Source organism: Macaca nemestrina, chromosome 5, assembly GCF_043159975.1.
Source record: "Macaca nemestrina isolate mMacNem1 chromosome 5, mMacNem.hap1, whole genome shotgun sequence".
In the NCBI taxonomy this organism is placed as follows: Eukaryota; Metazoa; Chordata; class Mammalia; order Primates; family Cercopithecidae; genus Macaca; species Macaca nemestrina.
The window spans coordinates 76484155-76497352 of NC_092129.1; the positions used below are offsets into that span (position 1 = coordinate 76484155).

General features: G+C 41.6%; 1 protein-coding gene across 8 annotated transcripts in view; it reads left to right on the forward strand.

Annotated features, from left to right (window-relative positions):
* LOC105478732 (AT-rich interaction domain 1B) overlaps positions 1–11179 on the forward strand; it is a 447840-nt gene extending 436661 nt beyond the window's left edge. For all 8 annotated transcript variants that reach the window (XM_024791918.2, XM_071096644.1, XM_071096638.1 and 5 more), the window contains 2 exons: positions 2336–2466; positions 4622–11179. In XM_024791918.2, coding sequence (XP_024647686.2) covers positions 2336–2466; positions 4622–6346 — 1856 coding nt within the window. In that variant the 3' untranslated portion in view covers positions 6347–11179. The remainder of the gene's footprint in view (positions 1–2335; positions 2467–4621) is intronic.
* Positions 11180–13198: the final 2019 nt, after the last annotated feature.

The following is a 13198-nucleotide window of genomic DNA, read 5'->3' on the forward strand; positions in this document are numbered from 1 at the left end:
CGAGGCTAACGAAATGCTAAAGGTGACCTGAGAAAATCTGAAGGCAAGCCACTCTGTAATTTAGTGACAACCTACAGTGAATTTCCATGGGAAAAAGTTAAAGCCTGCCTGTAATATGTAGATTGATAGATGGTATGACATATAAAACATGCTATGCTGTGATACATAGAACTGATATCATCCAACGCACTGGTAGACTTGGGGCAAGAACCATGTCAATTGAATGCTGATGTTGCTTGTTTATCCTCTGTGGGATGTTGTGAATACTAATCAGAGGTCTGCGCTATCTGGGAGTACACACAGGGTTTCTGCACTATTTTTGAAGTACTTTTAACACAGGAAGAAAGATAATAGGTCTGAGTTATATTGGGAAAAATTACTCAAAAAAACTCAAGAACAAATTGACTTAAAATCTTTTGCAGTGATTAGAAAATTAAAGATATTAATAATTTGAAAGAGGTCAGTCACTGGACATTAAGGAGATGTAGATTGAGAGACCAGGGCAGGATAATCACTTGAGCTCAGGAATTCGAGACCACCCTTGGGCAACCTAGTAAAACCTTGTCTCTATTAAAAAGAAAAAAATTAGCCAAAAGTGGGATCCATTTCTGTAGTTCCGGCTATTCAGGAGGCAGAGGTAGGAGGATCACTTGAGCCCAGGAGATCGAGGCTTTGGTGAGCAGTGATTGTGCCACTGTATGCACACACATACACACACATATATATATTCCTTTATATATATCCCTTCATATGTACATATATCTATCCCTTTATATATAATGTATATCTGTATCTATATATATGTGTGTGTGTGTATATATATATGGGGTTGCAGAGGGAGAGAAGGAGACATAGGTACTGAGCACCATTTTATATATAGAAATATATATATACACACACATATATTGTGTTTGTGTGTGTGTGTGTGTATGTTTAAATAAATATATTTAAATTTTTTAAAAATCTCCCAGTGCAGGTTATATAGCATTTGTCTTCAACCTAGGGAAATGTATATTTTTATTTTTATTTTTATTTTTATTTTATTTTATTTTATTTTATTTATTTATTTATTTTTTTTGAGACGGAGTCTTGCTCTGTCGCCCAGGCTGGAGTACAGTGGCCGGATCTCAGCTCACTGCAAGCTCCGCCTCCCAGGTTCACGCCATTCTCCTGCCTCAGCCTCCCGAGTAGCTGGGACTACAGGCGCCCGCCACCTCGCCCGGCTAATTTTTTTGTATTTTTTAGTAGAGACGGGGTTTCACTGTGCTAGCCAGGATGGTCTCGATCTCCTGACCTCGTGATCCGCCCGTCTCGGCCTCCCAAAGTGCTGGGATTACAGGCGTGAGCCACCGCGCCCAGCCATATTTTTATTTTTTAAAGTAATTTTGATTTTTTTATTGTAAAAATAATATGTAGCTGTCTTAGAAAATTTTAAAGCAGATGCAATTAAAATAAAAGCGGAAAAGCCACAGTGTCCTCCTGCACATCCGATGATTCTTGGCACCTGGAGAATGCCCCCAGCCTCCGGACGGCTCCACGGGTCTGGCCGAGCTGGGTCTCTGCCCTCTCGGGCTGGTGCCCTGCACTGCTGCCACAACTCCTGGGAAATTCCGATGCCTGTTGAGTCTGTTCGCACAGCCCCATCTCATGGCAAATCTTACAAACTTTCTACCTGATCATTTTCTTTTCTTCAGTAGCAGGAATAGGGAAAACAACAAATCACTTCCCATTCTTTGGCTCCGACCACACTCCTGAGAAATCTGAGCCATCAAAGTGCTGATATTTGTCACAGCATGTTCGAGGCAGGAGCATAGGACTAGAGGAGAGCAGCCTGAGAAGCCAAGGCCGTGTGTCTGAGGAGGCTGTTTTGGAGTTAAATTTTGCTTCCATGTTCTGCATACTTGGCGGCCTTCCAGGACGCCACCTCGAGACACTTGCGAGTGGCAAAGGCAAAAGAAGACAAGTACCACTTTTGGGTTTGACTCATTTATTAAAAGCTCTGATACCACATTGCAGACTCTGTAGGGTGGCTGAAAGAAATAACCCGGCCATGAGAAAGGACCATCTGTGCTCAGCCACTCCACCTCTAGAAGCACTTTCGGCTCCTACGTGACCAACAGAGCGAGAAGACCTTAAACCACGAAAGTTTCTCACTACAGCTTATGGCCTCCATTTAAAATCCGAAATGATCACGCTTAACTGTCCCTGAGAGCATTTGTTTAAAGTCAATATTTAACTTAACACTCCACTTATTTTTTCTTATTCTTTTGTTAACTTTTGTTCTTTTATGCATAGAGTCAACATTCATGATACCCTTGTTCTTTCCCATCTTCAGTTACTCCAGAGGCGTGGCGTGTGATGATGTCCCTTAAATCAGGTCTTTTGGCTGAAAGTACGTGGGCTCTGGACACTATTAATATTCTTCTGTATGATGACAGCACTGTTGCTACTTTCAATCTCTCCCAGGTAAGCCAGCATAGTCCAACTAACAACCAAATTAGGATAGGAGAGCATCAGGCCGTGCACACTTGTGCTTGAACTAATGCCTAAATTGATTAGCACTAGGCGTCCAACACTGTTAATCACTGCAGTTGTTATCAGCCAGACTTAATCAATGTAGAGTCATCTGGGATAATATTCATTGTAGTCTTTAGTGTGTGTACATACACACCTCTATTTCTTACAAGAGAACAGTGACTGTGTGTATGTGTATATGGTATAGATGACAGTAGTAACATTAAATTGTTTAGAATGAATATTAGCAGGCCAATGGGAAGGAATCAAAATGTAACATTAAGTTGTGACTGGAGTCAGCATTGGAAACACAATTGGTTGCAATGGGACATTACCCTACTTTCCAGGAGGACTTGACATCTTTATTTTCATTAAAAAGATACTCAAGATTAGAAATTTTATATTCTATACATTTATAGAATGTATAAATATATATAGAAGGAGAGAGAACAATTTAATGAACCCCCATGTACACCTCTCAGTCAGCTAAAATAGTTATGAACTCATGGCTAAACTTATTTCTTAGTCTGTGCTCTCCCATTTCTGCCTCTGACCAGGTTATTTTCAAGCAGTCATGTAAAAGCCTACTACTATTAATGAGCTTAAACCCCTCCTTTGTTCGGAGTTAGGCTTCAGGTAGCTTCCAGCATAATAGCTAGAAGAGAGGAGCACTGAAGGTTGGGAGAAATGCCCAAGAGTCCACTGGACTATAGACTTTTAAAGAAATATTTAGAAATAAAAAATGGAAAGAGGTCATTTTCCCTACAGTATACAAACAACTCTCTACTTTCAGTGCAAAAACGAAAACACTTAATTTCCTTGCTTCTATGGAAATAAGGCCAGAATCTTCTACTTCTTTCTTCTCTCATTTAAGCCCTCATTATCAGCCTAGAAAGGCAATTTTTCAATGGCTAGAAAGTTTATTAATAAGGTCATAAACATTGTACGAGTTCTGTGTTAACAGAAAATAAGTATTTAAAAACTGTGTACTGCATTTGCTAGAGTAAAATGCGCTTTCATCCTTACGTTAGGTGAATTGTTGATCACATATTTTCTTAACCAGAATTGCTTTATTAACTTTCCCTTCTCCCCTGGGAAAAAAAGGGAAAATGCCCTTGGAACATTGTGCCTTCAGCACGTTAAAAGCAATTCTTTCTAGTTGGGGCTTCCCCTGACTTCTTAAAAATGTTTCCAACTCTACTTTCAAGACACTGATAGTAGGATATGAAGGTATAGCTGATTTCCAGAACATCTACCGGGAAAGAATCCTTTTTGTTACTTACTCTCTAGAGTTCCTAAATGTGGTGGGGGTGTTGGGAGAGAGGGCGGTTGCTAATCATGAAGTGTATTGGTTTTTTCTTGATATAAACATTTGCTTAAAGGAAACCGAACTTGTTCTCGTAATCAGTGGTTCTCTCATAGTTTTTTTTGTCTTTCAGCTAGAGTCATAAATAACTGAAATGTAAAATTGCATTTTATGAAACATTCTAATTTATTTATCAGAGGCTAAATTGATTTGTTTTTAATTTTCAGTGTTCATGAGCTACCACATTGCTGAAATTACCTCCTCCAAAAGATATATAGAGAACATAAATTAGGGTAACCTATGGTACCTGAGACAAAAATAACCATAAAATCCTAAGAAAAACAACCATAAAAATCCTGGCAAGCAAGTCTCAGATAAATAATAGAAGAGAACAGAGTCACTTTGGGCAAAAGAGTCTATAAAATCCGTGTTCTAACTCTTCTAATAATGAGCACATTGTCTCTAAATCAGGAACAGAAAGGTAAAGAACAGCAAGGCACTCCCTCAGTGCTAATATTAGAAATATGAGAATAAAAAGTAAGTTTTTGTGTAGATAGTCTAAGCAAGGAAGCAGCAAATAAGAAACATGCTAAATGTCGGTGTAGTTGATACTGTGAAATTCAGGAAATCGCTGTACCTGAAAGGTAGTTTATCTTTCATGGTCCAGCCAAAAAGGAAGACAAACATGTGACAATTATGAAAAGGTATTGACGGGTCTCAGGATCTTTACCCTACTCGATCATATCTGATGTCATGACATTGTACCTGTTCTTTCTTTCTTCTCCTCCTCCTCCTCTCCAGTTGTCTGGATTTCTGGAACTTTTAGTCGAGTACTTTAGAAAATGCCTGATTGACATTTTTGGAATTCTTATGGAATATGAAGTGGGAGACCCCAGCCAAAAAGCACTTGATCACAACGCAGCAAGGAAGGACGACAGCCAGTCCTTGGCAGACGATTCTGGGAAAGAGGAGGAAGATGCTGAATGTATCGATGACGACGAGGAAGACGAGGAGGACGAGGAGGAAGACAGCGAGAAGACAGAAAGCGATGAAAAGAGCAGCATCGCTCTGACTGCCCCGGATGCCGCTGCAGACCCAAAGGAGAAGCCCAAGCAAGCCAGTAAGTTCGATAAGCTGCCAATAAAGATAGTCAAAAAGAACAACCTGTTTGTTGTTGACCGATCTGACAAGTTGGGGCGTGTGCAGGAGTTCAATAGTGGCCTTCTGCACTGGCAGCTCGGCGGGGGCGACACCACCGAGCACATTCAGACTCACTTTGAGAGCAAGATGGAAATTCCTCCTCGCAGGCGCCCACCTCCCCCCTTAAGCTCCGCAGGTAGAAAGAAAGAGCAAGAAGGCAAAGGAGACTCTGAAGAGCAGCAAGAGAAAAGCATCATAGCAACCATCGATGACGTCCTCTCTGCTCGGCCAGGGGCACTGCCCGAAGATGCAAACCCTGGGCCCCAGACGGAAAGCAGTAAGTTTCCCTTTGGTATCCAGCAAGCCAAAAGTCACCGGAACATCAAGCTGCTGGAGGACGAGCCCAGGAGCCGAGACGAGACTCCTCTGTGCACCATTGCACACTGGCAGGACTCGCTGGCTAAGCGATGCATCTGTGTGTCCAATATTGTCCGTAGCTTGTCGTTCGTGCCTGGCAATGATGCCGAAATGTCCAAACATCCAGGCTTGGTGCTGATCCTGGGGAAGCTGATTCTTCTTCACCACGAGCATCCAGAGAGAAAGCGAGCACCACAGACCTACGAGAAAGAGGAGGATGAGGACAAGGGGGTGGCCTGCAGCAAAGATGAGTGGTGGTGGGACTGCCTCGAGGTCTTGAGGGATAACACGTTGGTCACGTTGGCCAACATTTCCGGGCAGCTAGACTTGTCTGCTTACACGGAAAGCATCTGCTTGCCAATTTTGGATGGCTTGCTGCACTGGATGGTGTGCCCGTCTGCAGAGGCACAAGATCCCTTTCCAACTGTGGGACCCAACTCGGTCCTGTCGCCTCAGAGACTTGTGCTGGAGACCCTCTGTAAACTCAGTATCCAGGACAATAATGTGGACCTGATCTTGGCCACTCCTCCATTTAGTCGTCAGGAGAAATTCTATGCTACATTAGTTAGGTACGTTGGGGATCGCAAAAACCCAGTCTGTCGAGAAATGTCCATGGCGCTTTTATCGAACCTTGCCCAAGGGGACGCGCTAGCAGCAAGGGCCATAGCTGTGCAGAAAGGAAGCATTGGAAACTTGATAAGCTTCCTAGAGGATGGGGTCACGATGGCCCAGTACCAGCAGAGCCAGCACAACCTCATGCACATGCAGCCCCCGCCCCTGGAACCACCTAGCGTGGACATGATGTGCAGGGCGGCCAAGGCTTTGCTAGCCATGGCCAGAGTGGACGAAAACCGCTCGGAATTCCTTTTGCACGAGGGCCGGTTGCTGGATATCTCGATATCAGCTGTCCTGAACTCTCTGGTTGCATCTGTCATCTGTGATGTACTGTTTCAGATTGGGCAGTTATGACATAAGTGAGAAGGCAAGCATGTGTGAGTGAAGATTAGAGGGTCACATATAACTGGCTGTTTTCTGTTCTTGTTTATCCAGCGTAGGAAGAAGGAAAAGAAAATCTTTGCTCCTCTGCCCCATTCACTATTTACCAATTGGGAATTAAATAATTAATTTGAACAGTTACGAAATTAATATTTGCTGTCTGTGTGTATAAGTACATCCTTTGGGGTTTTTTTTTTTTTTCTTTTTTTTTTTAACCAAAGTTGCTGTCTAGTGCATTCAAAGGTCACTTTTGGTTTTTCACAGATCTTTTTAATGTTCTTTTCCATGTTGTATTGCATTTTTGGGGGAAGCAAATTGACTTTAAAGAAAAAAGTTGTGGCAAAAGATGCTAAGATGCGAAAATTTCACCACACTGAGTCAAAAAGGTGAAAAATTATCCATTTCCTATGCGTTTTACTCCTCAGAGAATGAAAAAAAACTGCATCCCATCACCCAAAGTTCTGTGCAATAGAAATTTCTACAGATACAGGTATAGGGGCTCAAGGAGGTATGTCAGTCAGTAGTCAAAACTATGAAATGATACTGGTTTCTCCACAGGAAAATGGTTCCACTAGGCTGGGAGCAAAAACAATGTTTTTTAAGATTGAAAATACATACCTGACAACGATCCGGAAACTGCTCCTCACCACTCCCGTCATGCCTGCTGTCGGCGTTTGACCTTCCACATGACAGTTCTTCACAATTCCTTTAATCATTTTTTAAATATTTTTTTTACTGCCTATGGGCTGTGATGTATATAGAAGTTGTACATTAAACATACCCTCATTTTTTTCTTTTCTTTTCTTTTTTTTTTTTTTTTTAGTACAAAGTTTTAGTTTCTTTTTCATGATGTGGTAACTACGAAGTGATGGTAGATTTAAATAATTTTTTATTTTTATTTTATATATTTTTTCATTAGGGCCATATCTCCAAAAAAAGAAAGAAAAAATACAAAAAACAAAAACAAAAGAAAAAAAAAACAAAAAAAAAGAGGGTAATGTACAAGTTTCTGTATGTATAAAGTCATGCTCGATTTCAGGAGAGCAACTGATCACTGCTTCATGAATCAAGGTGTGGAAATGGTTGTATATGGATTGATTTAGAAAATGGTTACCAGTACAGACAAAAAAGAGAAAATGAAAAAAATACAACTAAAAGGAAGAAACACAACTTCAAAGATTTTTCAGTGACGAGAATCCACATTTGTATTTCAAGATAATGTAGTTTAAAAAAAAAAAAGAAAAAAACTTGATGTAAATTCCTCCTTTTCCTCTGGCTTAATGAATATCATTTATTCAGTATAAAATCTTTATATGTTCCACATGTTAAGAATAAATGTACATTAAATCTTGTTAAGCACTGTGATGGGTGTTCTTGAATACTGTTCTAGTTTCCTTAAAGTGGTTTCCTAGTAATCAAGTTATTTACAAGAAATAGGGGAATGCAGCAGTGTATTCACATTATAAAACCCTACATTTGGAAGAGACCTTTAGGGGTTACCTACTTTAGAGTGGGGAGCAACAGTTTGATTTTCTCAAATTACTTAGCTAATTAGTCTTTCTTTGAAGCAATTAACTTAGTCTAACGACATTGAGGTATGATCATTTCCAGTATTTACGGGAGGTGGCTGCCGACCCACTTGAGGTGAGATCTCAGAAGCTTAACTGGCCTGAAAATGTTAACATTCTGCCTTTTACTAACTCCATCTTAGTTTAATCAAAGTTCAATCTATTCCTTGTTTCTTCTGTGTGCCTCAAAGTTATTTTACATTTAGTTTACTCCACCGTGTATAATATTTATACTGTGCAATGTTAAAAAAGAATCTGTTATATTGTATGTGGTGTACATAGTGCAAAGTGATTATTTCTATTTCAGGGCATATTATGGTTCTCATATTCCTTCCTACCTGGTGCACAGTAGCTTTTTAATACTAGTCACTTCTAATTTAAACTTTCTCTTCCTGGGTCATTGACTGTTACTGTGTAATAATCAATTTCTTTGAAACTGCTGCATAATTATGCTGTTAGTGGACCTCTACCTCTTCTCATCCCTCTTCCAATCACAGTATACTCAGAATACCCAGCCCCTCGCATACATTGTGTCCGTTCACATTACTCACAGTAATAGATGGAAGAGTTAGACAGGAACATGCAGTTACAGTCATTGTGAGACGTGACTCTCCAGTGTCACGAGGAAAAAAATCATCTTTTCTGCAAGCAGTCTCTCTTCTGTCAACTCCCACATTACTGAGTCAAACAGTCTCCTTACATAACAATGCAACCATATATATGTTGAATGAAAGACCCATTTATAATTCTACTTTAAATACATCTGCTTGCTAAGAACACATTTTAGTGCTCCGAGCTTCAAATATGGAGATTTGTAAGAGGGAGTTCAATACTATTCTAACTTCTCTCTTACAGAGTACAAATAAAAGGTGTATACAAACTCTGAACATATCCAGTATCCCAATTCCTTTGTCAATCAAAAGAGTAAAATAATTAACAAAAGACTGTTGTTATGGTTTGCATTGTAACCGATACGCAACAAGTTTTTCTATCCTGATGTGCAACATAGTCTCTAGACTAATCCAGGAAGACTTTAGCCTCCTTTCCATATTCTCACCCCCGAATCAAGATTTACAGAAGCCCATGAAGAATTTCCAGCCTGCTTGAGATCATCTTGCCTATAAACTGAGTTATTGCTTTGTCCTAAAAATTAGTCGGTTTTTTTTACTATGAGGCTTTTCAGAAATTTACAGGATGCCCAGACTTTAAATGTGTACCAAAAAAAAAAAAAAAAAAAAGATAAAAAAATAAAGGTGCAAAGAAAGTTTAGTATTTTGGAATGGTGCTATAAAGTGGAATCTGTTGGTATTTGAGTGGATTTTTTTAATGTCACATAAGAGATACTGGGTGGTGTCTGCTCGGCAATAGCTATTCACAGTGTTTTGTTCGAGGACGAGAATGATATAGAAGCATGTTTTACTGATGAAGGTGGCCTGTTCAAAGACTAGTTAAGCTGTTTTTTTCAGAGTTTATAATGAAGAATGGTTTTTTTCAGGGCATATGGGCAGTCTTATACAATGTAAGCTATTAACTACCTCCTTTATCAAAAGAAGCCAGCCTTTGCCCTGAAGTCCATCCATTTAAAACTGTTGGAAATTTTTCATTTCCTATCAAACCACATGTACCTGTTCCCGTGTCTGTTCACCTTTGAGGAAGCAAAGGAAGTATTATAAACGAGCCACAAATGGACAGTGCAAACAGTCCTTTTCTTCTTGCTGAGTGTTGGTTCACTTCTTTATCTCAAGGGCCATGGCCCAGCTGCCCGAAGTCCTGCTCAGCACTAGCCTAGGAGAACTTGGAAATAAACTTCATGGTCAGGCAAGATTGTTAAAAACTCTGATGAATACACTTGGTAGCAGCATTTAATCTGCTAACAGGCAACATTACTCATGAATTTAACAGAGATGTATTAGCACATGCTATGTGCCTGGCTCTGTTCTAGGCTCTGAGGAGTCCTCAATAAACAATGACCCTGTTTCAATTATGTTCTAGTCTTTCATGTCAGACAATTACAGAAGTAAACTAGTCTTCCAAATGCAGCGTTTTACATTGAAAACACTCAGAACGCTCCATGTTTATGCATTGAACACTTCTTTTATTTTTTCAAAGACAGGGTTTTTAGCTCTGTCACCCAGGCTGGAGTGCAGTGGCATGATCATAGCTCACTGCAGCCTTTAACTCATAGGTTCAAGTGATCCTCCCCCCTCAGCTTCCCAAGTAACTGGGATTACGGGCATGTGCCACCACGCCCAGCTATTAATGTTTAAGAACTTTTTGTAGAGATGGGGTCTTGCTATGTTGCCCCAGCTGGTCTAGATCTCCTGGCCCTAGGCAGTCCTTCCACCTCTGCTTCCCAAACCTCTGGGATTACAGATATGAGCCACCATGCCTGGCTGAAAACACTCATTTTTGTTAAGAAATAAAGTAAGACACTGGCTGTTGAGAATAAGGGGATGTGATGAGATGAGCTCTGGACTGAAAATCAAAAACACTTAAAAGTTGAGGTCTCAACTGGGGTGTGGCCTGTAGGCTCCCAACTGTGCTCTGCAGATGTCCGAGGACCTCCCATTTCAGAGTTGCTCCTGCAGAGCATACGGTTCCTGGCCTGCCCAGGCTCCCGCCAGCGTGCTGCTGAGTCCTGACGTGGAAGGAGAAAGCAGCAGTGGCTTGGTACCCGGTGCTCCCAGCCTACACCATCAGCCCTTAGAAATGCAGGAACTGACTGCACCTGTGCAAAGACTGTAGTCAAGGCCTCCTGACCCCAAGCCCCACGCTGTCAGGTGCACCCACCTGCATCTCCAGGCACTGTGCTAGCGCTTCTACCCTTGGTTTCTGGTCCTGGTTTGGTTGTATGACGATCCATGTCATGTCATCCTCTAAAATGCCAAAGTCAAAGTGCTGAGTTAATTGACTTTGGGATTTAAAATGATGAAACCCTAAGGGGGAAGTCGGTGGGGCTGGAGGCGGAAGGGGCAACCACCAAGTGTGTCCTAAACATGAGACTCGTTTGTCTTCCTGAATCTGATTTCAGGGACTCGAAGCTTTACCCCAGCTTTTTCCAAAGTGTGTTCTAAGAAACAGAAGAGATCTCCAGAAAATCTCCTTACATACTCTCTTGGCAATCCATAGTCCACATTACCATATTAAAGATAGAAATCCTGCAGAAGAGACACCTGTTTAATCTGGGCATTTCCCAACGTAATTAACCTTGAAATTTAAAAAAAAAAAAAAAAAACAATTCCTGAAAACATGCTGCAGGGCTTTGGGAAACAACTTTATCCACCAGTGGTCATGCCTGGCATTGCCCCGGACAGAATGCTCCTTGCATTCTTACTCCTGAAACCAAAATTAAGATGTCCTCATGGGAGAAGAGAGCATGGAATCTTCTCTTGCTATCTCCATGGCCTTGAGCCAGGTACTTAAATTCTTTGAACCTCAGTTTCCTCATCTGTAATACGGGCATGACACCCATCTCATGGGATTGGTAAGGATTAAATGAGATGATGTATACAAAGGCCTCGTCACATAAGTGATCAGTGTATATTAACCCCAAACATCCATCCGTACATACACATACACTTTTCCTTTGACTGGTGTTCTAAAATGTGTTTCACACAAAGTCCAAGAGAATAGCTTCCCATTTTCATAACCAGCCACACAGTTTGTGTGACTCTTTGTTGCTGTTTTTGGTTTATAGTACAACGGCTTAGTCCATTGAAGGCCTGTATTTGGCACTAAATACGGGCTTTCAATGGACTAAGCCGTTGTACTATAAAACATCCCTATGTCCACCCGACCTCTACATCCCACCACCCTCCCACCCTTGAATCTGTCTGGTCTTTTAAGGGCTTCAGTTGGCGGCCACTGCCCTTCCCAGCCCGGCCTGCCCTGCTTGGGTTCTGCAAAACCCCCAGTGGGTTCGGCCTCCAGTTCACTCCTCAGATCCCCGCATCCTTCTGATTGAGGATCCCATTCTGTTGTACTCGTATTTAAAATCGCCCGGCATCTCGCCAAGACCAGCTTGATTCTGCATAATTTTGGTACCGAATGTCAGTTTTGGGTGGCCAGCACCCTGCAGTGGTGGAAGATCCCACCTTTTTTGCAGACCTGGGGGAAGCAAATCTCTGGACTACAGTCACACAGTAAATTTGCTCTGCCCTACCCTGCCCTAACCTAAAAAAGTGGCTTGTAACACCTTTCAAAGGTCAGATGTGGCAGATGGCCAACCACAGTGTTTTATTTGATACTCCTTTTCATCTGACACAGCAGAGAGAGCTCCTCTAAAGAAAGGCCGCTATGGTCTTCATGCGTAGCTGGAGATAGGCCGCAGCACTGTGGGCTGGAGAAGTGGGATTCACAGTACTCTTCCCTTCCCTGTAGGCTTAAGGTCTGGTGAATCAATGAAGCTTGAGCTTTGATCTGCATAAGTTTGGTATTTAGCTGGCCCGGGATTTGTATATTCTACAAACTAGATTTTCCCCCAAGAGTTAAGGAACTGAAGCTTGGATGTGGCTCCTAAAAATGGTCTTCACCAAACAAAAGTGCTTCCTTCAGGCAAGAGCCACAGCATTGGTCGAGTTGCCTGCTGGTAAGTGGTGATGACTTCACATCTGGATGTTTTCTGCACTTGAAAGAATGTCGTGGCTATTAGTGGTTCTTCACAGAAGCCTTGGTGTGGAACATTATCACATCCATCCTCCAAAAACAGAAGCAGAGGCTGACACCCAAAATAACATGCTGAGTTAGAACCAAGCCAAGACCAGGAATGTGTATGTACCCAAGATATTTTGCAGCTTTACACAAAATCCAGGGGAGACCAGGGACTTTTAAAACAGAAGCTGTGATGTACATTAGCCACAGTCAGAGGGAGAGAGGGGTCTTTTGTTAATTCTTCATTCTGGAGATGTAATGTCATATGCTCACTTTATATCTGTGCCTATATGAAAATGCTACTGTTTAACCCAAAATCGGGATGGTATCAGCAGTGCTCTGTCTTTGCATAGCAGGCTCTTCCAAGGGTCTCCTTACTGCTGTCATCCTCGTAATCCTTCAGAGCTTCCCTGCATGTTTTGAGGAATAAAGGGCATTATCATGCCTCCCTGGTGTAAGCAGCTCCTGTTACAGGGCTCACACCTGCACGACCTCTTTGGGTCTCCCTTATTCTAATGCCCAAGACTTGTGTGAACTCCTATGAGCAATTCAAGTTTGAGTCCCTATTTGACACACATACTCTCTTAAGGAGTAAAATTCCTAAAGC